The 27545-nt window shown below is 35.2% G+C and overlaps 2 protein-coding genes across 9 annotated transcripts in view; both read right to left on the bottom strand.

The window, feature by feature from the left end:
- The window catches only part of LOC116124807 (protein SUPPRESSOR OF QUENCHING 1, chloroplastic-like), a 33244-nt gene extending 5699 nt beyond the window's left edge, over positions 1-27545 (bottom strand). Inside the window, 14 exon segments of the mRNA XM_031410546.1 lie at positions 21858-21953; positions 22626-22736; positions 23030-23105; positions 23248-23311; positions 23414-23492; positions 23638-23725; positions 24133-24244; positions 24608-24729; positions 24981-25039; positions 25668-25767; positions 26112-26206; positions 26298-26354; positions 26439-26539; positions 26984-27545. Coding sequence (XP_031266406.1) covers positions 21858-21953; positions 22626-22736; positions 23030-23105; positions 23248-23311; positions 23414-23492; positions 23638-23725; positions 24133-24244; positions 24608-24729; positions 24981-25039; positions 25668-25767; positions 26112-26206; positions 26298-26354; positions 26439-26539; positions 26984-27347 — 1524 coding nt within the window. The 5' untranslated portion in view covers positions 27348-27545.
- Positions 131-21706, bottom strand: LOC116124808 (pre-mRNA-processing protein 40C-like). 8 transcript variants are annotated; one of them, XM_031410550.1, is made up of 7 exons: positions 5240-6450; positions 4413-4880; positions 4041-4124; positions 2863-2931; positions 2585-2659; positions 1160-1245; positions 131-343 (listed from the first exon to the last, which is right to left on the bottom strand). In XM_031410550.1, exons 2-7 carry the CDS (start codon positions 4506-4508, stop codon positions 319-321), a joined length of 435 nt encoding a protein of 144 aa, XP_031266410.1. In that variant the 5' UTR covers positions 4509-4880; positions 5240-6450; the 3' UTR covers positions 131-318. The 8 variants fall into 8 exon arrangements, 5 of the variants coding, with proteins under 5 accessions (XP_031266410.1, XP_031266411.1, XP_031266412.1 ...); XM_031410551.1 differs by having other exon boundaries at positions 5811-6450; XR_004127262.1 differs by having other exon boundaries at positions 2793-3023; positions 4413-6450.

The following is a 27545-nucleotide window of genomic DNA, read 5'->3' as shown; positions in this document are numbered from 1 at the left end:
ATACTTAACTCATCACATAGCACACCATTATTTCACCTATCTTCATGGTTTTGCTATTGCAAACTCAAATGTACAAATATATGTTCAATAGCGTAGTAAGCCATAAAAAGAACACATATAAAAGCATACTTCTCCATCTGAAGGTTTTTAAAATCTACTTACAACTTAGGAGATGAATAGATAACCACAAAAACAAGAAAATGTTGGCGAGAGTAAAAGTAATAAGTCTAAACTACAAAGATGAAATCAAATGCCAATCCCTCACCAGTTCCTGACGAAGCTTGTTATTTTGTTGAATTGCATTATTTTTTTCCTCGGTCAGTTTTGAAATAAGAGCTCTTGCCTGAAATTTACAAATTACTGTTAGCAGTAATATAATTACCACTTCATAAACTCTTTTAGTACAACATGGTAAAAATGTGTATTACATGGTGCTAAAAGAGCTTGCTGTATAAGCAAGTAAATGTGCGCAACAAGAAAAGAAAATGTCTCAACATTAAAAGATTAAAGGAAACTGCTGCTGCACTTTACTATCATAAACAAAAAACAAATCAACATTAAGGATAACACTCCCAAGTTAAGGAGATGACCTCTGACTTTTCAGTTTGTAATTAAGCTACTCAAATGAGCACAAGAAGAATTCCCTAGTGCAGATACCATAATATGGCGTTCAAAATCATTGAAAAAGAACAGATGAAGAACCAAAACTTAGTCTAATACACTTACTTTTATAAAAACAATACAAATCAACATTAAGGATAAGAGACACAAATTAAAGAAATGGCCTCTGATACTTCAATTATTAATTAAGCTACATATATGAGCGCAAAAAGAATTCCAAGTCTTGATACCATGTTAAGGGCTTCACCATCGTTTAATAAAAAAATTATGAAGAAGTAAAACTCAGTCTGATAGCAAGCACCAAAAAAGGGTGTTTAGCCTCTGAAACTAAGAAGTTTTCTAATAGAACAGCCAATAAAATTGGCATCATTTATGATATATCCACTTCCTGGGTTCCACTTGCAAGCAACATGATTAAGTAGAAAAAATTTCTTCGATTTTGAGTTAATGAAGTTAAATCCTAACAGTGCACCAAAATTATCAGCAAACAACTATATATTAAGGCATTCTGGAGAAGAAGATATCAAGTAACAGAAACCTTGTAAACAGGTCGGTTCCCAGCAGGAGATATTCGGCCCTCAACCCTTTTTCCAGGCAGAAGAAGCTGAAGGGCGGCCTTAAATGCTGCATAACAAGCAATTATTTTCCAAGCCGTAACAGTGGGTCTTGGCCATATATCTACAAATCCTTGCAGCCCACGGTGGTGGCAGACAAGGAGTCACGAATGACGGCAGCGAGCGGTGGTGGAAGACAATAGATTTAGGGGAAAAAGAGAGTTTGACGTTTTGATTTTGTTTTGGGAGAGAGACTAGATTTAGGGGGAACTGAAATTTTGAGTTTTTTTGTTTTAATATTTATTTTTTATAATTTGGGGAAATTAGGTGGCAATTTAGTGAGGTGGCAGTTTAGTGAGGTGGCAGATGATGTGGCAGTTTGTCATGTCATGATGTGAGAGAGTGATGTAAGAAACTGATATAAAGGTAGTGTTACTAGTTTAATAGTGGGCTCACCTAACCTAATTAAGAGTAATGCTACATTTACACCACCCATTACACTATTTTCATTACACCATAATGTGGCATCTGCCACATCCACATAAATTTTTAATTATTTTAAATTTTTAATATTATAATAAAATAATTATTAGTAAAATGGTCATGGTGTAATGAAAATGATGTAATGGGTGGACATTAAAGTTAAAGAACAAATAAAAAGAAATGAGAAATATTAAAGAAGTTCAAATTTGAATTTTTATTTAAAGAAGTGTAAAAAGATAAAAGAAGAGAAGGTTGTTGCGATGGGAAACCTGTGAGTGACATAGCTTCCAAATCCATGCCTCAACCGAATCCAATCAACAAGAAAAAAAGAAAAGGAAAGAAAGAATAGAAAGAAAGAAAGAAATAATAGAAAGAAAAGAAAGAATAGAAAGGAAGAAAGGAAGCATAGAAAGAAATACAGAGAAAAGAAACAGAAAACAGAATAAGAAAAATAGAAAAACATAAAAGAAAATGCACATCCTATGCATTTGTGAATTAGCATCATACCTATGCATGATACCATGCCTACTATCATGAGTAGTGAGAAATTAGAAATAGAGAAAGAACAAAGAAGAATAGCGAAGTGTGATGTAAGGAAAGAAATTCATAATATGAGCAACGGAGATAGAAGAGTAGCATAGCAGGTTTATTTACTGAGCAATTAGTACTCATCCCGTTGTTTTTAATGTTTTTGCAGGTAGTAGATGAGATGCGGTCGCTTGGAACGTCAAGAAGCGGAAGGGTTTGGCAACACTGTCGAGTTGTTGTTTTGTGACTAAATTATATTATATAAAGATTTGTCTATAAAGAAAAATTAGATATGGACCCATTATTTTATACTCATCTACATGTATATTTTCTTATATATATTTAGTGACTTTTACTATTAATTTACGAGTATACTAACTAGAGAGAGAAAGTATTACATCTAATGCCTCAAATCGTGGATCACTGCCCCATTTCTTTCTGAATGTCTGATAATCAGTGTTGTAGTCAATATCCTGAAAATGAAAATATGCTCAATAAACCACCTCCGGCTCGCAGTCCTATATTTATACAACTTAGTTATAATTGCTATTAAAGTAAACATTAGCAAAATAAGAAAGCACTTGAATTCAATATAAGCTCTGAAACCTCTAATGCTTCTTCAAGTAACTGCTTGAATCCCCCTATTGCAGCCTTCTGAGCTGTTATTTTTCCTTACCTTTCTCCTCAGCACATGTCTTAACATAGGTTCAAACAAGGCCCTCCCGACCGATTGACTTGGGATGGCCTACAACCGAAAATGCCTTTCCCAATCAGCAAAGCAGCAAACTCATCACAGTATGAATGAGAAATATTCCCATCTAGCACAATATACATAGACTGCAGTATGCATGAAAAAAAAATCAAATTTGAAATAAACACAGACACAGAGAAATAAAAAAAGGAGTCGCAGTATAAATGAACTTGAAAGTTCAGTGCATAATAAACACACCATCCCGAGCCTAGTCATATTTAACAGGATAGACTAAAAGATCATAAGCCTAAACCACTAAAAAGTATACCCAAAAGATGAGGCACGGGTATAGACAAAGGATATAAGTAGAAAATGCTATGAATAACATTAATTCCATGGTTGTCAAAAATTAAAATATGATACAACAAGAACAATATACACCAACTTAAGAACTATAAAAACAAACAAATACCAACTTAAGCAAAAGTATTTCACAAGTATTGATGGTGAGACAAAACAAACCTCAGATATAAACATAGTCAACTCATCACAAGTGAGCAACTTACATTAGCCTAATAAGCCAAACTTATCACGGTAATATTAAAGCATGAACAACCAACCCACGAGCAACTTACATTGACCAAACAAATCAACAGCCATGTAGGTTGGGTTGCATAACATTAAAACATGAAGAACTAAACCAAACAATAAGTTGGGTTTCAAATTCTCTTTCAGGGTTAAGTTTCCCAGAAGCGATCTGTTCGTTAAGTAATAACCTAAGGCTGCATGTTTGAGCCTGGGTTTTTAGAGCTCAGTACATTTGTCATGAATCGAGCTAGAACATTGAGACGTCCGGCTCAGCTCGGCTCGACTCGGCTTGGCTCGTATACAACCCTACTATCTACTACAAACCTAAAACTCAAAAATTCTAGAATTGCCTCTTAAAGGAAGACAGAAATATTTCATAGGCAAATTCGTAATATCACATCCAAAGCTACTAACCAAAGATGCAATATTACTTTTTTGATATAAAACAAAAAGTTATATTAGTCGAAAGAGAGAAGTAGAAACTGGACTAGATATCTACTAAGTGTGAGATCACCCTGTGGTAAAAGGCCTCCAATTCTCAAACAAAATATTCAAAATCTTTAGACTCGGCAGACCTTAAAACGGGGATCAAATACATTCTTTGGAAGTTCCTTCTCCCATTTTGAGAATGGTGCCACTCCTCTTTCCTTAAGCATTTCCTGTAAAATTTTCATTGGCATGTTAAACAAATAGTTAATGAAACTAGCATTTCTCTCAAGCTACATTTGAAGTTGCATCGAAAAAAATATTAACAGCAGTAGCAGACAATATCATTCATAAAATATACGTATTTAATACAAGAAATAACACAGGAAAAATTATAAATTTTATTTATATATGAATCTATGAGACAAACACTGGAATTCCAAAAGGAAGGACAGTAAAAAACACCAACTCAAATTATTATACTGAAGGAAATTTTAACAAAATAAGAGCAATAAAGATACCTTAAATTTAGTAATGCAATCCTCCTTTGATGGTCCACTATCTTCATCCTTTGAATCTGAAGAAGAGTCAGACATGTTTACTGTCACCATTAGCATCTTTCAACTTTTTTTGTTGTTCTCATTTGGCAAGCCCTTCACTGCAACCTCAATAGCTTTAGAGCTATTTAATTTTGAGGCCACTATTCCTGATGTAACTGGAGCAGCTAAGGAAGTAACAGGAGTTCCAGAGTCATGCAGCTTCTTCTTGATCAAATCCAGGGCAGATGATGATCTTGGCCCTAAGGTTCTCAGAGTTGTGGCGTCATGTCCGCCTGTGTTAACAGCCGAAGCACTCAAAGTTGTTGGAGCAGATGCTTTTTCAATCGTGATGTTAGTACTAGGCATTGACATTAAATGATCTTTTGAAATGCCATCATCCTGCTTCTTTCTAAATTCTGTCACCTTATTAGGGATCTGCCAGCTGCTTACCTAGATGACAAAGCAAAAAGTAAGTACAATTTGTAAATGATATGAAAGCTATAGTGATGGACCAGAAAAAGGCAAAATGGGAAAGAAAGGTATGACAAAGCTGGACAGGTGGCAAGGTAGCAAAGAAAGAAGCAGATGGCACAATAAAGAGTTGACGGATGGCAGCAATGAAGGATTGATGGATGGCAATAAAAGGGTGACGTGTGTGATGAATTTGTTATGAATTAATTGGTTGGCGCAATGAAAGAGTGACGGGTGTGATGCATTTGTTAGAATTTGTGGGAAACGGAATTTAGCGCGGGAGCAGTAGCGTAGGATGGGATATGGAAAAATAGTAGAGTTGAATAAGAGGGACTGACCTTCGAAGTTCAGTGTTATGCTGAGTCTATTTTCATTTTCTGTTTGTTGTTTCTATTTTGTTATTTCCATTCCTGTTATTACGAACTCATTTTCATTAATATAGCTTTATTCCAGTTTCTTTCAATTAAGAGTATTGCTTGTGATTGAGTGATTGCTTGTACTTTTATTATTTGCTGTCAAACGTGAGTCTGGAAGGTTGGTGTTCATCAATTTGGTATCAGAGCTCGGCGATTGCGGGGCATGGTTGGTACAAAGATGGAGGGCAGCTTGGATAACGTAGAGAAGGATTTTGCTAGAGTGTCTGAAACAGTAAACTCAATGAGGGAAATCTTGATGGATATGTAGAATTGGATGCGAAAAAAAGACGAAGAGGAAGAAGAGCGATGAAGGAACTTATCTGGAAAATCGAGCAGGGGCAAGGAAAGCCAAAACAATCCAAAGCGACATAAGGAAACTAGAGGAAACCACGGTGGTGGATGAGCTGAGCACAAGCTTCACAGGGAAGGTGGGGAACATAATGAACACGAGGTTCATCGGGACACAGGAAACCACAGAGGAGAAGGATGGTACCAAAACAGACAAGCTTGGGGCCGCCGCGAGTGGGGAGGTCGGAAACTGGAGCTACCCATCTTCTCCGGCGAAGACTCGTATGGATGGATCTTTCATGTGGAGCACTATTTCACCATTAATAAGGTCAACGACAAACAAAGGGTGTCGGCGACGGCACTATGTATGGAGGGAGAAGCCCTCTATTGGTATCAATGGATGGAGACGCGAGGAGCAATGACAACGTGGTCGAAGTTTAAAGTCTCCCTTTGCTAGTGCTTTAGTGGAGCCTAGGAGGTTAGCCCGTTGGAGTTATTGATGGCAACACGGCAAACTAGGACGTGCTGGAGTATCTCCGCTGGTTTAAGGAGGCGGCAGCTTTAATAGTCAGGGAAAGAGAGGAGGTGCTCACCGCCGCTTTTCTTAATGGTTTAAAACCAAAAATCAAGGCTGAGATCCGATTGCAACAACCCGACATTTTCATCTGGCCCAATTCTCTGATCCAAGTAACTCATTTAGCCCAAAGGGTGGAAGAACAAAATTATGTAGTTAAAGAAGCCAGAAATGGGCTAGGCCGCCAAGGAAAGTGGGCTACACCAACTACTGGGCCAAGAACCTACACCTACCTAACCTGACCCAATGACCCTAACAAAAACCCAGCCCAATTGAGTCGACCTGTTCAACAACTCCAAACCCATCCAATTTCCAGCGAAATCCAAACGAAACTCAACCTAGCCCCAACTCATCCTCCTCTACCAACTTCCGGAAAAATTTTTCCCGGCAAGATTATCCTTATAAGAAGATGACCAAAACTAAGATCCAAAGGAAGAAGGATAAGGGATTGTGCTTCCGGTGTGACGCCAAGTAGTTGCCAGGCCACCGGTGTGGTGATAAGATGTTTCAGGTGTTGTTGATGGATGAAGAAGACCCAAAGGTAAACGAAATAGTCACTGAAGAAAAGCTGACCAAGGAAGAAGCCCCAAGCGCAGTTGAACTGTCAATCAATTCTGTAGTTAGAATACATGGGCCAAAAATGCTGAAATTAAGAAGAGAAATCAGGAACAGAGAGGTCATTGTGCTCCTTGATAGTGGAGCCTCCCATAATTTCATCAATAAGGAGATTGTAGAGAAGTTAAAAATTCCAGTATTTCAGACAAAGGCTTTCAGAGTCGGATTGTAGAGAAGCTAAAAACTGCTAAATTGTTTTTGACATGCTGCATTATAATATTGATGAATTTGAGATACGTATGACCCTTTTTTTTAAATATTTCACTTCACAGACATCTTTCGCAACCGTATCTTCTCAGATAACTCAAAAGTTGAGTAGCAACATTCTACTTTATGGAAAAAGATCATTGCATACTGTTGTGTGTGTGTGTATATATATATATATATATTATGTTGTTTCACTGCCTTGTGTTTGGGATTATTTGTAAAGTTTTTTTTTTTTTTTTTCTTTTTCAGCTTCAATTTTTTCTGAACTTTCAATTTAATTATTTAAAATTATATTTTAGGAATAGTGATGGTGGGGGTATATAGTATAAGGTAGTGAAATGTTAACTCTTTTATTATATCGAAAATGGAGAGAATGACATTTATGAAATTTATGGGGTGTCATAAATAAATAAAAGTAATTTTGAAATGATGCGTCTAAAGAAATGGAGATTATTTAGTCAATTAATAGGATGTCAATTGCTCCACTCTTGTAGAATAATTTCATCATTACCATTGTAATGCACTAATGCCCAATATCAAAACAAAAGTGCTGTAGGTCTTATTCTAACTTGATGCAAATTACGTTCGGCCCATGTGTTGTGTCTGGCTCACAATGCTTTACCCTTTTATTTCAGTTTCGTATAGAATTAGGGTGAGTTTGGAGTTGTAATTTCTCTAATAAGCACTTATTTTATAAGCTATATATGATCTCAAATGTCTTTGGTAACCACAATTTAAAAGTGATTACAAGATAAGTTGATTATTGAATATTCTATTTCATTAAATGATTACAAAGGTTGATTTTTGTAGCTTTTAGAATTTAAAAGTTGCTTTTGAAAAGTCNGCATTTCATTAGCCAATCTTTAATTGCAGCAACAAGTAATTAGGAAAATGACATTTGAAATTATTTAGCTTACATACCTGATTAATTAGTTCAAGGGCTCCTAGAAATCCTATTCCTGAATTTCGTTTTGCATACTGCAAGCATTGAACGAAATCAGAGGTTTTTATTGCAATATGTGGTTTAATAGTAGGTTAATGACCTTCTCCAGATATATCTCAAAGAACCTCTTTTTGGCCGCCTCAGGATCAAATCCCTTCACTCCTTTAACAGAAGCTTCGCCCCCTAAGAAGTTTGCCTCACCTATTACATTGTCATAGGTCATGTAACTATTAAAAGCTAAAATTACATATCAGAACTCCAATTTAATACAATAATAGAATGATCCATCACATTCAAATAGAAATTAGTTCTCTTTATATTTGAAAATTGTATCTTTGAAAGTAATATCAATCCCACATCACCTTTGCTTCCTCATTCAATTATAACAAGTTATCCACCTCCTTTTGTTTCATAAACAGAAAAACCATTGTTTATATTAATGTGAGCTCCAAGCCATTAAACACAGCCCATTACAATTCTTCAATTGCACATCAATATCATAGCCATGCAATTGAAATTAACAATTAATAATCAATTTAGCCAAAATCAAATTGATCATCATTCAATAAAATACTACAAAAGGATTACACATTGAATCACTTTATCAAATAAATTGCTAAAATGCAAAAGTAATTAGTGACTAAACTCTTACCAGTTCCCATGAAAGGGACAAAGTCCTCCACTGTAACTTCAACTCCCATTTCAGCAAAAACATCCACACCAGCCCTTCTGGAAGGCTCCTCACCAATTGATAAATGCAATCTAACACCAATAAAGTATGCTTAAAACTGTTTCTACCACGGAGAGCAATAGGGCCTTTAAGCAATTTTTTAGAAATGAGATCATTTACTAATACTTTTAAGACATCCAATCTATTAAAAAAAAAAAAAAAAAAGAAGAAGAAAAAAAAATTCTTCATTATTATTATCAAGCAATTTCTTCATCATTTATCATCATTTCTGAAGACTGAAATTCTAGAGAAGATCAGAAAAGTATTATCACTATTAACTTCCTTGTGGCTATATAATGTTTAACAACCCCAAAAAAAACTTCCAAATCCTACTAATTTGACAATGAAACTCTAATTGTTCATTCTTTTGGTATTAAAATATCAAAATCACTAACCATCCATTCTGCAACTTGACTACTAACATAAATTTCAGTCCCCAAGTCTATTGATGGCCAGTGCCTCTTTACAGGTTATGTACCAGGATCCTAATAGAAGTAAAGTGATTGAGATAATCTTCCAACATCAAGCTCCCAGGTCCTCTCTTCGTTGGGTATCCGTAGTCGCCCAAAACCGGGTGTGGCAGAATCTGCAGGATTTCCTGAGGTTGAGGATATCTAAATGCATCACAGAGATTGAATGGCTCCTCAGGATACTCAGCATTTCCTGGAGAACAGTAAACATGATGAGCATCATATGGGAAGTTTTCCACATCTGTCCAATCATCAGGAATATCCTACTTCAGGATTTATAATCATCTCACTATAACGAGTAACATCTGAAGTCACACTCCCATCACAAGGCTGGCCATTGTTCTTCCAACAACTTCCGTCTGCGAAAAACAATTAATTAATTAATTGAAAAAACCGCATTACAATGAAACGAAAGAGAGAGAGAAAGACATGCAAGCCATTTACGGTGGCCCTGAAGGCCCTCCTTATTGAGAACCTTTACCGTGGCAGTGAGAGATTTGAGAGGGAGAGAGGAATTGGAGAGATTTGTTAGGGTTAAGAGAGAGAGAGAATTGGAGAGATTTGAAGAAGTATAACGTTGGAGAAGATCAAATAAGATAACATTGCCGTTGTAATGTTTTTTGAAATTTAAAAATATTCAAATAAATCTCCTTTTTGAATTTATCTCCAAAAAAAGTGTATTTTTGTAAAAGTGTTTCATTGAAAACCTTCAAGAATCCTTTCTTCTGTTATTAAATTCTTATTTTATTTTTTTTTATTATTTTTTTTTTTTTTTTTGCATCAAGAAATAAATAGTTTCAGATTTATCTCTCATCCTATAATGAAATAATCAAAGAAACATTTGCCCATGTGCGATTCTTGACAATGCTTTTTGCCCACACTAGGCCATCTCTAAAACACATTGATGGGTTTCATCACCTTCCAGCCTCCACCCACATCCAAAGACTTTGAAGAGCTCCTTAGCAACAAAGGGTCCCTTTGCAAGCCCATGATCCACCTTTTCGACCAGCTCACCAAGAATAACACACCCCGACCCAAAAATTTCAAGCTTTCCCTGACTTGGATCCAAGATAGCAGGACCCAGTCCTTTCTTCATCTTCCTCAACCTTACCCACCCCCAATTTTGGCATTCCTTTGCCATCATCTCTGACATTTCTCAAGGGAGGGCTACCAAATCGATCTCGCCCATTCTCCTCATCAACAACCATTACCTAACGGCTAAAAGAGAAGATGACTACAATGAAACAACTGAAAAAAGGGTCAGAGAGAAAGGAAGTTTAAGGGTACTAAAGTTTTAGATTTAATGATTGAGTTAGGCCCTTTAGGTCCTTTGGATGTTGAGTTCTTGTGTTTCCTTCTTTTATTTTTTGTATTTTTTTTTTTTTCTTATTCTTTCTTTTCAATGTTTAAGTTTTAGATTTGGTAAATGCCAAATGTCTTATCTCCCATAGAAAAGTAGTACATCTAGTGAACAATTTAATGCTTTTGCTATGGCTTCCCATGATGCATAATAATAAAAGAATTTATATTGTACTATGACTATTTGAAGAAAATGAATTCTTGATCAAAGCACCCACCGCGACAGGAAAGCGGACAAGAGACACAGCACCCATTGCAGCAGGAATGTAGCCACCCTACCAAAACGGATTACCCTATCTCAGGGGTCAAATGATTAAAAGAACATATTGGCTTTGAATTTAATTAAAAGGTCATATAGTTTTTTAGTCTTTATTAAATGGTCTTATTTTTAATTAAGACAAACTAATAACAATTAAACACTAATGATGGCTTAATTAAGATAAATGTAGTATTATATAATCTTTTAAAAATTATAATATGTCCCCAAAAACCTGAAATTCTTGCAAACAAACCCAAACATAACATCTTCTTCTTCTTCTTCTTCTTCTTCTTCTTCCTCCCGCCATTAACGCATCCCTCCCTTGGTTGATGTTTATTCTAAGCTTCATCTACATCTTCTTCTTCCTCTGCATCTTCTTCTTCCTCTACATCTTTTTCTTCCTCCTTCCTTTATATCTTTATCTTCCAGCCATTAACACTATCTTCTTCCTCTGCCATTAACATCTTCTCCGCCACAGATCTGCCCCCTCCTCCTCCTGACATTTCGTCCAGGTATGTGTATCTCCTCTTTCCATTTTATATTTCGATTTACAAAGATTTAATGATGGATTGGGTTTGAATTATGATTTTGATTTAGTTGTTGGGTTGTGTTTGATGTAATGCAAGTTGAAAGAAGTGAAATTTGTTAAATATTTTCTTGCATTGTAGGTAGCTGGGGGTGGTAGCACCGATTGTAGGTGGAGATAACTGAAAATGTGTTCTACATCTGATGGATCACTTAAGCAATCTGGTGTATCATTTAAGCGATCTGGTATGTCGTATAATGCAGCAGATCACAGATTGCTTAAGCGATCAGGTATATGGCATAAGCGATCTTCTTTAAGTCTGGTATATGGTAGCAGATCGCTTAAGAGATCAGGTATATAGCATAAGATTGCTTAAGCGATCAAGCTTATTTATGCCAGATCGCTTAAGCAATATACTGGATCGCTAAAGCAATCCAGTAAGCGATATAACAGATCGCTTAAGCGATACACCACATCACTTAAGCGACTCTGCTGATGCTTTTTAAAATCTATCAACCCTTAATATATCAGTTAATAATTTTTGTTTTCTTGCATTATAGGTACTTGGCTATTATTAGACATGGGACAAGTTGTTTCTGGTGTTGAATATTTTGGGGAGTGGGTGGAGGAAGAAAGTTGCTGGAAGTGGATTGGGAAGAGCAAACAAGCTAAACCAATTGCGGTGAGTAGAGAAGTTAGTTTTGATGAGTTGATTGATGAAAGCATTAGAAAATGTGGGTTGAGTTGCTCACGTAGTGATATAGTTGTAAAGTATGTTTTAAATAATTTTTTTTAAACATACGGCTCCTGCCATCACAATAAATTTTTCAGCACAATAGCTATATCCCGTAAATGTGTGATGACATTACATTTGTGTTTTGAGAAGCTTGAATAAATCATCCTTTATATCGTATTAAATAAAATTAATTTTTTTTAACTTTCATCCATTTAAAATATTATCAAAATAATTATCGTGTCAAATCAATCAATTTATTGAATTAGTCACGAGTGAGCTGTAAAAGCAACACCAAGCCCAAGGTTACTGCAATTTTCAATTTCATTTAAACTTTTTCAGTAAAGTAAATCTTCAAAAAGCTTAATATTTTATAGAATGTTATAATTGTTGTGCTGAAAAACTTATTGTGATAACAGGAGCCATTATTCATAGTCAAAAAGTTTTGGAAAAATTCTGGCACTCTCTCGATCTACAGAGTGTAGTGCAGATGGTTGTAGAGTTCAATTTTATATAAATATTATACTTATTTATATATTATTTTCTTGCCAAGAACTAACATAAATAATAGAATAACAATAGATCATTAAGTTTTATGTACGGTGCTGACTGACAAAGACCGAAGTGTTATTTTCACATTCTGTTGAAATGAAGAAAATAATTTATAATAAAAAAAATATTAAATAAAAAATGACTAACAACAATAATAGAATAATCGTAGATCATTTAGTTTTATGTACGGAGCTGTAACTCTGTAAAACCATATGCACAAACAATCTTTTGACTGGTCATTCAAACTTTGTTTACTCCTTATAATAACAACTCTTTTTAAAATCAAACCAAGAAGAATCTCAAAAGAGTTCAATATTTGTCAATGCTCCAAAAATTTCACCGTCTTTGTAACGACTCGATTCTTATAAAAACATGCACAGTGAAAACACACGTAACCATAATATAAAAAGTTGGGCCCAAAATTTTTCTTTCATTAAACATATGCATTCTTTATACAAATTTATACAAGGTTTGTGACATATGCAAAACTATCAAAAAGGGTGGACAGTGTAGCCATTTCTCTTCGTGTGCCGATGTCCATCCGACTGTGTCTTCATCTAGGACCTGCAAAAACATAGGGAACAACTGGGTGAGCACAAACAAGGCTCAGTAAGTAAACCCCTGAACTCAATTATCTCCGTAACTCTTTCTTTACTCACTATCTAATTACTCTCTCATAGTTCCTCTATACCAACTTTCTTTCTAGTGAGTCACGGCCCCATCTAACCGGAGGCACGGCTGGGACTCGCTCCCACTCCCGGTGACTTCTACTCATTCTAGCCGATCGGACTTGGTTATGCATGGATTCGGAACCTTTGGCCATGTGAGTGCATAAAAATCTCTCGGGTAAACTCGGGTATAGCCCTCATCCGCATGTACACTACGGGCTACACCACTTCTCTTTCTGATATTCTAGCCGCTTTATTGATGCGGCGTACATGCGGGAATACTCTACCCGCACTCATAGGTTCCCCATCGCACAACCTACTCTATTCTCTTATTAAGCACTACTTTAGCTTTACTCTATAGTGCTCATTCTCTCTTTCTTTCTACTTTTATAGTAGTCTAAACTCAAAAGTCTCCACTCTTTCTCTACTCTCTTTTCTAATGCATAAGTAAAGCATAATTAATGCACATCAATGACTCATACTCATTAATGCATTTATGAAAAGTAACTATGACAAGTAGCAACAATTAAGGCTTTCTACCTTTACTTATGATTCTCTTGAGCATTTCATCAAGCATCTCATGTGCATAAATAACTCTACTCTAACTCTAACTTTTCTGTTTTCTTTAATCAACCAAATGGGAGAAAACTCCCTCACAACAATCTAAATTCCCTGTCAAAAGAGAAACACTTCCATAATCTTGCTCAAAACTTCCTCCAACTTCCATCAGTGCAGCTTATCTTTGATCAAATTCCAGGGTAGATGATGAGCCTGGCCCTGAGGTTTCAGAGTGGTGGCATCATGTCCACCTGTGTTAATACAGGACGGGCACTCAAAGTTGTTGAGAAATGCTTTTTCAAGGTTGTGTGTTATACTGGCACTGACATAAATGATCTTTGAAACTGCACATCACCTGCTTTTTTTCTCAATTTGTCACCATCGTTGGGGATCCTGCCAGCTTGGCGTAGCCTAGATGACAATGCAAAAGTAATTACACCATTTGCTAACAATGATATTTCTACTATAGCCGCAACATCTGAATATTATACGACTTGCGACCTCCCTTTTGCAATGCATCATCTGCTTCTTTCTACTTCTTTTACCATTGATAAACCTTGGAGAATGACAATCATTTCTCCTCAACACTCATAAATACAATTTAATCACATTATAAACATGTTTACTTTTTATTATAGAATTGCTTATGACAAAATAAAACTTAAAAATTTTACGCAAATTTTATAATCCTTATTTATAACAATTAGAATCTTCACACCTAAAAATTGCTTATTCATAGTTTATATCTACTAAATCATATAACAACACCAATAGCTTTGTACCATACTAATCATATCAGAACTAGTTTTTTTAATTAGAAAAACATATCAACAATTTTGCAATTATGGCCATAGCTAAACAACATCAGAGAAGACGGGCCACCTGGCCCCCCTCCCCCCCCCAACCAACAATTCAAGAAAAAATATGCATTACACTACTTGACCTTGAAATAAAATGTTACACCAGTAGCAAAACTATCTCTCCCCGCAATTTATGACCAAGCAATATATATTTAGGTGATATCAGGACATATGCAAGAGTAGAGAATATGGTCATATTACGATAAAACATAACAATATAAGAATAACAAAAGAATAAAACATATTCAACTAAGAAGAGGAGGAAGAAACAGTACTCCACCCATCACTTAAATCTAGTTCTAACAATTTTGTGACCCCATTTAAAACCAAAGAGTTATATCCATCATGTCACGTGCACATCCGCCTCTCTTTCAAAAGACTATATTCAAACATCACTAATGTTTATTTCTGTTTTCATCAAGTCATCAACTTTTCGAGTAATAAATTGTGAATGACATTACCATGCAGCACAGACATCATAAATTTTTAAAGTTGCAAATCCTAAAACATAAGAGTCAATTGCAATTTCGCCCTAAGGCTCATCACTAAATGTGTTGGTAAAGGTTAATTGTAGGCACTTGAATATCTTTTCAAGAATGCTATTTCTTCAACAATTGAATGTGACATATATTAAAGACATTTATGATAGTATACAACATCCCTGGTCAAGTTGAAGATGCCAAGAAGAAATCAATGTTACAGTGAACAATAACTCACAATAACATTTATAAGAGACAGGCAACAATGAATCAATCCAAGACAAAGTTGACATTGTCGTACTAAAATTCAGTATTTTAATGAGTATGAACTAAGGATATACACTTTGAAAATGAAATTCAGAGCCACTGTGTAGATTACTGTTTAAACAAGACACATGCTAAGGAGCAGATAAATTTCTTTCTTTCTCGAATTAAAAGAGAAACGGAGCTGAGTAGTAAAATTTAAACATTCAAATATTACTAGCTGAGATGCAAATTGATAAAATATAAAAGACACGAGATTCAGATGTCCTTAAATCTCTTGCGTGCTCTAGACCTTTTTACAACCAACCAACACATTATTCAACAAATACCTTTTTCTTATGTAATAGTAACGTTAAAGTTTTGAGTCCTTGCAAGGCAATGAGATAGACACATGGTGCATCACTAACTTTACAACTAATAGCAGATACAAAAGAAACTCCACATAATTCAATAAAAGTCCATATTTATATAATCTAAGGAGCACCTTTCAAATTCTCAAAAGCATATGCTGACACAATAGCATCAAACTCTGACACACAAGAGGATAACAGTAAAGTAAACCTTGGCCATAGAGTTGAAATTGCAGTCTAAACTTGAAAGTAGTATTACTAATTCATTCCTAGATGGTTCTCTTTCCCACCACCCATATTGCTCAAGTATATTTTCGATATAGTCCTAGTGGTTGAGTTTGAGTAGAATGTGAAGGCTAACATTTGATCATGGTAACACAACAATCACAGCAAGCAGGCAGTTTCGTGATCCACCCACAATGCAAACCACTAAAAAGTATGAGTTGAGGTAAATAGTCAAGTGTGTTCATAAACTGAAACCTTAGCCCATGACAAGATCCTTACAATTGATATTGGTAAACCAGCAGCAGTAATTTGCGTCAACTTGATTCGATCAGCACTAGATGCAACACAACTTTTAGGCCTTTGCTTTTACAGCACATTTCATTAGCAATCTTTAATTGCAGCAACAAGTAATTAGGAAAATGACATTTAATTATTTAGCTTACATACCTGATTAATTAGTTCAAGGGCTCCTAGAAATCCTTATTCCGAATTTCGTTTGCATACTGCAAGCATTAACGAAATCAAGGTTTTTATTGCAATATGTGGTTTAATAGTAGGGTTAATGAACCTTCTCCAGTATATATCTCAAAGAACTCTTTTTGGCCGCCTCAGGATCAAATCCCTTCACCTCCTTTAACAGAAAGCTTCGCCCCCTTAAGAAGTTGTCCTCACCTATTACATGTCTAGTCAGTAACTATTAAAAAGCTAAAATTACATATCAGAACTCCATTTAATACAATAATAGAAGATCCAATCACATTCAAATAGAAATTAGTTCCTTTATATTTGAAAATTGTATCCCTTGAAGTAATATCAATCCCACATCACCTTTTGCTTCCTCATTCATTATAACAAAGTTATATCCACTCCTTTTTGTTTCATAAACAGAAAAACCATTGTTTTATATTATGTGAGCGCCAAGCCATTAAAACACAGCCCATTACATCTTCAATTGCCATCAATATCATAGCCATGCAATTGAAATTAACAATTAATAATCAATTTAGTCCCAAAATCAAATTGATCATCATTCATAAAATACTTACAAAAGGATTACACTGGAATCACTTTATCAGAATAAATTGCTAAAATGCAAAAGTAATTAGTGACTAAACTCTTACCAGTTCCCATGAAGGGACAAATCCTCTCACTGTAACTTCAAACTACCCATTTCACACAAAAACATCCATCAATCCAGCCCTTCTGGAAGCTCCTCACCAATTGATAAATGCAATCTAAACAATAAGTATGCTTAAAACTGTTTCTACCACGGAGAAGAATAGGGCCTTAAGCAATTTTTTAGAAATGAGAGCATATTACTATACTTTTAAGACATCCATCTATTAAAAAAAAAAAAAAAAGAGAAGAAAAAAAATTCTTCATTATTATTATCAAGCAATTTCTCATCATTATCATCATTTCGAAGACTGAAATTCAGAGAAGATCAGAAAAGTATTATCACTTTAGACTTCCTTGTGGCTATATACTGTTTAACAACCCCAAAAAAACTTCCAAATCCTACTAATTGACAATGAAACTCTAATTGTTCATTCTTTTGGTATAAAATATCAACACTAACCATCCATTCTGCAACGTGACTACTACATAAATTTCACCCACAAGACAAGCTATTGATGGCCAGTGCCTCTTTACGGTTTGTACCAGGATCCTAATAGAAGTAAGTGATGACGATAATCTTCCAACATCAGCTCCCAGGTCCTCTCTTCGTGGGGTATCCGTAGTCGCCCAAACCGGGTGTGGCAGAATCGCAGGATTCCTGAGGGAGGATATCTAAATGCATCACAGAGATTGAATGGCTCCTCAGATACTCAGCATTCTGAGAACGTAAACATGATGAGCTCATATGGGAAGTTTTTCCACATCTGTCCAATCATCAGGAATATCCTACTTCAGGATTTAAAAATCATCTCACTATAACAAGTACATCTGAAGTCCACATTCCCATCACAAGGCTGGCCATTGCTCTTTCCAACAACTCCTTCTACGAAAAACAATTAATTAATTGAAAAACCGCATTACATAAAAACGAAGAAGAGAGAGAAAGACATGCAAGCCATTCACGGTGGCCCTGAAGGCCCTCCTTATTGAGAACCTTTACCGTGGCAGTGAGAGATTTGAGAGGAGAGAGGAATTGGAGAGATTTGTTAGGGTTAAGAGAGAGAGAGATTGGAGAGATTTGAAGAATATAACGTTGGAGAAGATCAAATAAGATAACATTGCCGTTGTATGTTTTTTTAAATTTAAAATATTCAAATAAATCTCCTTTGTTGAATTTATCTCCAAAAAAATTTATTTTGTAAAAGTTTTCATTGAAAACCTTCAAGAATCCTTTCTTTCTGTATAAATCTATTTTATTTTTTTTAAATTATTTTTTTTTTTTTTTTTTTTGCATCAAGAAATAAATGTTTCAGATTTATCTCTCATCCTAAATGAATAATCAAAGAACATTTCCCATGTGCGATTCTTGACAATGCTTTTTCCCACACTAGCCATCTCTAAAACACATTGGTTTCATCACCTTCCAGCCTCCACCCCACATCCAAGACTTTGAAGAGCTCTTAAAGCAAAAGGGTCCCTTTGCACCATGATCCACCTTTTTCGACCAGCTCACCAAGAATAACACACACCCGACCCAAAAATTTCAAGCTTTCCCTGACTTGGATCCAAGATAGCGGACCCAGTCCTTTCTTCATCTTCCATCAACCTTACCCACCCCAATTTGGCATTCCTTTGCCATCCTCGGACATTTCTCAAGGAGGCTACCAATCGATCTCGCCCATTCTCCTCTCAACAACCATTACTAACGGCTAAAGAGAAGATGACTACAATGAAACAACTGAAAAAAGGGTCAGAGAGAAAGGAAGTTAAGGGTACTAAAGTTTTAGATTTAATGATTGAGTTAGGGCCCTTTAGGTCCTTTGGATGTTGAGTTCTTGTGTTTCCTTCTTCTTTTTTTTTGTATTTTTTTTTTTGTCTTATTCTTTCTTTTCAATGTTTAAGTTTTAGATTTGGTAAATCCATGTCTTATCTCCATAGAAAAGTAGTACATCTAGTGAACAATTTAATGCTTTTGCTATGGCTTCCCATGATGAATATAATAAAAGAATTATATTTGTACTATGACTATTTGAAGAAAATGAATTCTTGATCAAAGCACCCACCGCGACAGAAAGGGACAGGACAGACCGCACCCATTGCAGCAGGAATGTAGCCACCCTACCAAAACGATTACCCTATCTCAGGGGTCAAATGATTAAAAGACATATTGGCTTTGAATTAATATAGGTCATATAGTTTTTTAGTCTTTATTAAATGGTCTTATTTTTTATTAGACAAACTAATAACAATTAAACACTAATGATGCTTATTAAGATAAATGTAGTATTTATAATCTTTTAAAATTATAATATGTCCCAAAAAACCTGAAATTCTTGCAAACAAACCAAACATAACATCTTCTTCTTTCTTCTTCTTCTTCTTCTTCCTCCTCCCGCCATTAACGCATCCCTCCCTTGGTTGATGTTTATTCTAAGCTTCATCTACATCTTCTTCTTCCTCTGCCTCTCTTCTTCCTCTACATCTTTTTCCCTCCTTCCTTTATATCTTTATCTTCGCCCATTAACACTATCTTCTTCCTCTGCCATTACATCTTCTCCGCCACAGATCTGCCCCCTCCTCCTCCTGACATTTCGTCCGGTATGTGTATCTCCTCTTTCCATTTTATATTTCGATTTACAAAGATTTAATGATGGATTGGGTTTGAATTATGATTTTGATTTAGTTGTTTGGTGTGTTTGATGTAATGCAAGTTGAAAGAAGTGAAATTTGTTAAATATTTTCTTGCATTGTAGTGTAGCTGGGGTGGTAGCACCGATTGTAGTGGAGATAACTGAAAATGTGTTCTACTATCTGATGGATCACTTAGCTAGTAAAGTAAACATTAGCAAAATAAGAAAACACTTGAATTCAATATAAGCTCTGAAACCTTTAATGCTTCTTCAAGTAACTACTTGAATCCCCCTATTGCAGCCTTCTGAGCTGCTCATTTTTCCTTACGTTCCTCCTCAGCGTGTGTCTTAACATGGTGTTCAAACAAGGCCCTCCTTGCCGATTGACTTGGGTTGGCCTACAACAGAAAATGCCTTTCCCAATCAGCAAAGCAGCAAACTCATCACAGTATGAATGAGAAATATTCCCATCTAGCACAATATACATACACTGCAGTATGCACGAAAAAAAAAATCAAATTTGAAATAAACACAGACACAGAGAAAGAAAAAAAGGAGTTGCAGTATAAAATGAACTTGTAAGTTCAGTGCATAATAAACACACCATCTCGAGGCTAGTCATATTTAACAAGATAGACTAAAAGATCATAAGCCTAAACCACTAAAAAGTATATCCAAAAGATGAGGCACGGGTATAGACAAAGGATACAAGTAGAAAATGCTATTGAAAACATTAATACCATGGTTGTCAAAAATTAACATATGATACAACAAGAATAATATATACCAACTTAAGAACTATAAAAACAAACAAATACCAACTTAAGCAAGACAAAACAAACCTCAGATATAAACGCAGTCAACTCATCACAAGTGAGCAACTTACATTAGCCTAATAAGCCAAACTTATCATGGTAATATTAAAGCATGAACAACCAACCCACAAGCAACTTACATTGACCAAACAAATCAACAGCCATGTAGGTTGGGTTGCATGACATTAAAACATGAAGAACTAAACCAAACAATAAGATGGGTTTGGAATTCTCCTTTAGGGTTAAGTTTCCCAGAAGCGGTCTATTCGTTAAGTAATAACCTAAAGCCGCATGTTAGAGCCTGGGTTTTTATAGCTGGCCAAGCTCGAGCTCAAGTTTGAGCTCGGTACGTTTGTCATAAGCCGAGCTCGAACACCGAGGTGTCCGGCCTCGTATAGGATTGCCTCTTAAAGGAAGACAAAAATATTTTATAGGCAAATTCTTAATATCACATCCAAAGCTACTAAACAAAGATGCAATATTTCTTTTTTGATATAAAACAAAAAGTTACATTGGTCAAAAAAGAGAAGTAGAAAGTGGACTAGATATCTACTAAGTTGTGAGATCACCCTGTGGTAAAAGGCCTCCAATTCTCAAACAAAATATTCAAAATCTTTAGACTCAGCAAACCTTAAAACGGGGATCAAATACTATCTTTGGCAGTTCCTTCTCCCATTTTGAGAATGGAGCCACTCCTCTTTCCTTAAGCATTTCCTGTGAAATTTTCATTGGCATGTTAAACAATTAGTTAATGAAACTAGCATTTCTCACAAGCTACATTTGAAGTTGCATCGAAAAAGAATATTAACAACAGTAGCAGACAATATCATTCATAAAATATAAAATAACACAAAATATTATAAATTTTATTTATATATGAATCTATAGGACAAACACTGGAATCCTAAAAGGAAGGACAGTAAAAAACATAAACTGAAATTGTTATTCTGACGGAAATTTTAACAAAATAAGAGCAATAAAGATACCTTAAATTTAGCAATGCACTCCTCCTTCGATGGCCCATTGTCTTCATCCTCTGACTCTGAAGAAGAGTTAGACATGTTTACTGTCGCCATTTGCATCTTTTAACCTTTCTTTGCTGTTCTCATTTGGCAAGCCCTTCACTGCAACCTCAACAGCTTTAGAGCCATTTAAATTAGAGGCCACTATTCCTGATGCAACTGTAGCAGCTAAGGAAGTAACAGGTGTTCCAGAGTCNGTTTTACTCAAGTAATAATATTTTGCTGTATGATATCCATAATACTTAGAGAACAATCATGAATATGCTCATACCAGGTTTCAAGCAGTACACTTACAGGATGAGTTATGCCATAGCGTAACACTGCATTACGAATGGCTTCCAAATCTTTCTCATTATCAAACTTAGCTGAATGTACTCCCACAACAGTGAACTGTACAAACGTAAAGCACATATGAAACAATCATGTACTAGAACAAGGTTCAATAGTTAGGCCAATCAACTCGCCAATAACTATCAGTAGTAGATAGGAAGGTTAAGAAATATTTCATATTACAAAGGCAAGTATCCTAGCTGATAGCTTCAGATCATTGCACTATTATCTAGCTAAATACACTTTTGTTATTTGTTAAATTTGTGTTATAGTCGGCAACATTTAAAATTTAGAATTATATATAGAGTTGCCTGTTAGAACTATACACTCAATTTAATACGCCATAGCAGTATATATCCACAAATGGCAATAAACAAGACATCATTGCCCAGAGCAGTTTGCTGTGTGAAAATGAATACAGCTCAACTTGCCAATAAACATGGAAAACCAAACATGAATAGCCATGCAAGGAAATAGTCAAAAAAATAGTATAAATGATTTTTCATATCGGAAACTTTCCACGTATTGCCCTCCACCCAAGTCAATCAATCTTGCAATGTCATCTTTCATGGTTATACTGCCACTCTTTCCCTCTCTCTCTCTCTCTCTCTAACATGTTACATAACGTTAATTCAAAAAACTATCTGAGCAATTCACCAAAAGCATAACCCCATAAAAGAGAAACGTCAAATAGTTGAGAGATTCAGATATAATAAACGAAGAGAATTTTACTGGCTTGTCTTTGTATTTCTTCTCCAGAAACTCTAAATCTGGTAGCACATGCATACAATTTATACAACAGTAAGTCCAAAAATCTAGCACGACCACTTTTCCTTTCAAATCCTGCATAAAAGTTGAAGTAATTCAGAACTGAAGCTCTAAAAACAAACAAATTTTCTGTATTTGAAATTAGAGATGCAAAAGAATCATTGCCATTTTTTTATTTTTTTTATTTTTTTTGAAGAGAAACATATAAATCTCATTGCCATATTAGGATACATAGTTTGAATAACATGCAACCACTTTGGCTCTAAGCAAATTTAAGAGGAAGAAGTAATATGTTTGACAGCCTATAAACTCATTTACATTTCTTTGGAAGGTTAATGAAATTCTATGAATCAAGTTAAATCATTTACCCTGCGAAACTGAAGGGGAGCTGTATTCAACCAATCAAGTTTCGTTGGAAATTCCGGTACAATGGGAGTAGTTTTCCTAAATCGACCAAAAAAAAAAAACATTTTAAACAGATTAAGCATCAAGGCACTTACAAAAAAATTGATTTGCAGAATGGCTTAACAAATTGAAGAGAAATTTAATATAACTTATTATATAAGGTGAAAGCTAGTCTTTTTACCTGTTTTCAACATCAGAAATATAGTTCACAAATTGTTGGACTCGTGCTGATCGTGATGAGTCTCCTTTAATGATTCAAAGGAAATAGATTAACATCTTATATTATGTTAAATTGCATTATCTATTTATACACTTTACAATGAAAACCATATGGAACATGAAAATACCGTCATTTGGGTCAAATGATGGACGGTTGACTCCAAATAACCCATTCCAGACAGCTTTAAGAGATGCATATTGCATTGCCTATGGAAACACAATAGTTTTATATTCACTAAAATGACAAGTAAAGAAGTTTTCAAATATTCTAGTTACTCAATGAAAACAGTGCTGATATTCCAACATAAATCCAACAGAGACTCCAACATTCATATGATCAAGTTTGCTATACCTTCCAGTTTGAAACTGTGAAGATGAGACAAGATATAGCAACTCCCAAACTTCCATATCTCAGTACTTCTCGCCGAGAACCCTGCAACCTGTCCATAAATTAATTCTGCGACCTCAAGCTGAAATATTTTCTCAGAAAGGATCTGTTTGTCAGAAAATGAAACTTCGAAACAAATATTTTTATGCTCAGCTATTGAACTGCTCATCATTGGGATTTTATGCATACAGAGTATCTAGCTAACCAATTTAAATGGTTCAAGTTAACATTCCTAAACATAGTTCTCTAGAAGACAGAACAAAAACAGTATCAAAGGAAACCAATATTCAAAAGGGAGCATCGCATCAAAAGCTCCTTAAAGTTTGAATGTTGTTGGGAGAAACTAAAGAAATGGATAAGAGGAGAAAACTACAAAACTAATAATGACACAGAATAACGAATAGTGTGAACATTTAACATGGATTGACTCGAACTTTGCAGATATATAGCCTGTCTTACCCCCAAGTTGAGAGATTTTTGTCACTGGTAGCACCTACAACCTGGACGGGCCCATTATCTGTTCTTTCTTTGGGCATGGCAGATGAATTTTTTGAGGGAAAACTCTCATTATCTGCAATGACACATTCTTATTAGATCTCACTGTGCCAGAATGTAAAAATTATTACTGTCCCCTTTGAAAGAGTTGGTAAGAGAATATCATCATTCAGAAGTTCTAAATGCAAGTTCTTGATAAACCATTTTATTTAAAATATACGCACAGAATATAATTTCAGCCAATTGGAGCACTGAGCAGAAGGTTGCACTTTTGCAGTGCAGGAGAATGTTTTCCATTACAAAAGATATCAATTACAAGAAAATATAAACTACTAAAAACATAGTCTTGAAAATATTGGCACAATGTTGTTTCACCATTTTACATTATAGATGGCACTGGTACAAAGAAATGTTTGAGCATATTCTCAGGACTACATACTATAATCAGAGCCACCACTGAGAATATCATCAAGTGAAACACTTCCTATCTCATTTCTGATAAGCGATGGACCAGCATCTTTTAGAATCTCCTCTGGCAATGTAGTTTTCACTGCGATACATCTGCAAGAAGCAGAGAATAAGTACCATTTACCCAAAAAAAAAAAAATCTTAGTTCGTATTTGGTACATAAAATTGGAACTAATAAAGCAAGAGTCGGATGACTAATAGAACATGATAATATGAAGGGAAGGAAAGAGGTTCAACTTAGATCCAGCAAGTCCAGAGATTTGTGAAAGCAACTAATGTTTGAAGACACAAATTACAATGGTTATCTTAAGAAAACCAACCAAAGCACGGATTTGAATATTTACCTCATTTGTGCAGCTTTAGCAGCCTGAACTCCCGCTAGTGCATCTTCAATAACAATGCACTGGGAACAGTAGGCAAAGATTATAATCATACATATAAAAAAAAAAATCATAAAAAATAAACAATTAACCATTTATTTTGAAATCATTCTTGATCACACAACATAATGATAAACCATACAAAGAAATCTCCTGATTAAAAAAAATAAATAAATAAATAAAAAAACAAAAACATTGAATATCTGGTAAAGACTTGGGAATTCAGTTGATGAATACTCACTAGAAGTATCTGAGAAATTTCTTTAAATGGATAGTAAAGCAGCATGACAGGACAAAATTTCTATGGATTTAATCTGTGATAAAGCTGACAAGACAAAATTTCTGAAAGTGCTTGAGAAACATTTTGAAATGAAAATCTTATATATATACACTTAGAGTTATGCTAAATGACTATATATTGCAAGTCTAGCAAGCAATGACACTTTCAGACTTGCCAGCACTTACTAAGAAAAAACACATTTCATCCCAGAAAATAATAACACATATGCTGCCAAAAATAATGTTTTGCAAAATAAAAAACTATGCAGCTGTACTCATATTTTTAGCTGTTGAACCCAAAAAAATTAAGAAGAAAATCCTTGCACTGGCAATATCAGTAAAGAAATAACACTGCAGGATCTAGTGGTATACCTCACTAGTGGGCACGTTCAAGATCCTTGATGCAGCTAAGAAAATATCAGGAGCAGGCTTCAAATTCTCAAAAGCATCTGCTGACACAATAGCATCAAACCTGACAACAAGAGGATAACAATAAAGTAACAACATAAAACCTTGGCCATACAGGTTGAAAATACAGTCTAAACTTGAAGGTCTACACTAATCTGATTCCTAGAAGGTTTTCTTTCCCACCAACCAAATATTGCTTTAAGTATATTTTTTATATAATCCTAGTGATTTGAGTTTGAGTCAATGTGAAGGCCACAATTTTGATCATGGCAACACAACAATCACAGCAAGCGGGAGTTTCAGTGATCCACAGCCAAATGCAAACCACTAAAAAATATGAGATTGAGGTAAATATTCAAGTGTGTTTTATAAACTTGAGAAACTGAGCCCATGACAAGATTAGCTTACATTGATATTGGTAAACCAGCAGCAGCTAAATTTGCGTCAACCTTGATGCGATCAGCACTAGATGCAACAGCAACTTTTAGGCCTTTGCTTTTGCACTGTTTTACAGCAGCATTACATTAGCCAAATCTTTAATTGCAGCAACAAGTAATTAGGATAATGACATTTGACATTAATTAGCCTAGATACCTGATTAATCAGTTCAAGGGCTCCCGGAAATCCTATTCCCGAATTCGGTTTTGCATACTGCAAGCATTGAACGAAATCAGAGGTGAGTAATGAGTAACCATCTTTTCACTGCAATATGTGGTTTAATACTAGATTAATGACCTTCTCCAGATATATCTCAAAGAACCTTTTTTTGGCCGCCTCAGGATCAAATCCCTTCACTCCTTTAACAGAAGCTACACCTCCTAAGAAGTTTGCCTCGCCTATTACATTTTCATAGGACACGTAAATATTAAAAGCTAAAATTACATATCAAAACTCCAGTTTAATACAATAATAGAATGAACCATCACATTCAAACATAACTAGTTCTCTTTATATTTAAAAATTGTATCTTTGAAAGTAATATCAATCGCACATCACGTTTGCTTCCTCATTCACTTGTAACAAGTTATCGACCTCCTTTTGTTTCATAAACAGAAAAACCATGTTTATATTAATCTAAGCTCCAAGCCATTAAACACAGCCCATTACAATTCTTCAATTGCTCATCATAGCCATGCAATTGAAGTTAACAATTAACAATCAATTTAGCCAAAATCAAATTGATCATCATTCAGTAAAATACTACAAAAGATTACACATTGAATCGCTTTATCAAATAGACTGCTAAAATGCAAAAGTAATTAGTGACTTTTAGTTATTACCAGTTCCCATGAAAGGGACAAAGTCCTGCACTGTAACTTTAACACCCATTTCAGCAAAAACATCCACACCAGCCCTTCTTGAAGGCTCCTCACTGTTACACAACACTCCATCCATATCAAACAATACAGCAGACACTTTCCCCCACTCACTCGAACCACTTTCCGAAACACTCACATCTTTCTGCTCTACCTTTGTTGCACATGCTTTTACCACCATTTTTTGGGTAACAACTTGGCGCTTCACTCTGCATTGATAAAAATGGTTTGAGACTGTAGTGGGGTTTAGAAGTTTTGCCTTTGAAGAGAAGAAGAAGAGTGTGGTTTGATGAGACAAAGAAGAAGGTGGTGGTGACAGCAGTTTCATGGTTAGGGCCTGGTTGTTTAGCTGGTAACTGATAAACTGATTATATATTTTGAAATATACTGGGACAATTACGTCCTTGCTGTTTCATGAAATGGATGTGCAGTTGGGTTTTGGAAGAGGGAATCTAGGGAAAGCAAGTGGCTTTTTAGAGATGGATAAATGGTTCGGTTTAATCAGTTACATTGTGAGTTGGGAAGT

This window comes from Pistacia vera, unplaced genomic scaffold, assembly GCF_008641045.1.
Source record: "Pistacia vera cultivar Batoury unplaced genomic scaffold, PisVer_v2 Contig157, whole genome shotgun sequence".
Taxonomy (NCBI): Eukaryota; Viridiplantae; Streptophyta; class Magnoliopsida; order Sapindales; family Anacardiaceae; genus Pistacia; species Pistacia vera.
Note: the sequence above shows the minus strand (reverse complement) of the source record. Positions and strands in the feature narration are given on the sequence as shown.

What these genes read in the sequence shown, in the direction of transcription:
- LOC116124808 (XM_031410552.1), bottom strand. Translation starts at nt 21,623, where the DNA reads ATGCAAATGGCGACAGTAAACATGTCTAACTCTTCTTCAGAGTCAGAG. An exon ending in CACGATTTGAGGCATTAGAT is followed by an intron (nt 1,246 to 2,584) that starts GTAATACTTTCT and finishes CTTGTTATGCAG; the next exon opens with CATTTAAGGCCGCCCTTCAG. An exon ending in GGAACCGACCTGTTTACAAG is followed by an intron (nt 344 to 1,159) that starts GTTTCTGTTACT and finishes TGTAAATTTCAG; the next exon opens with GCAAGAGCTCTTATTTCAAA.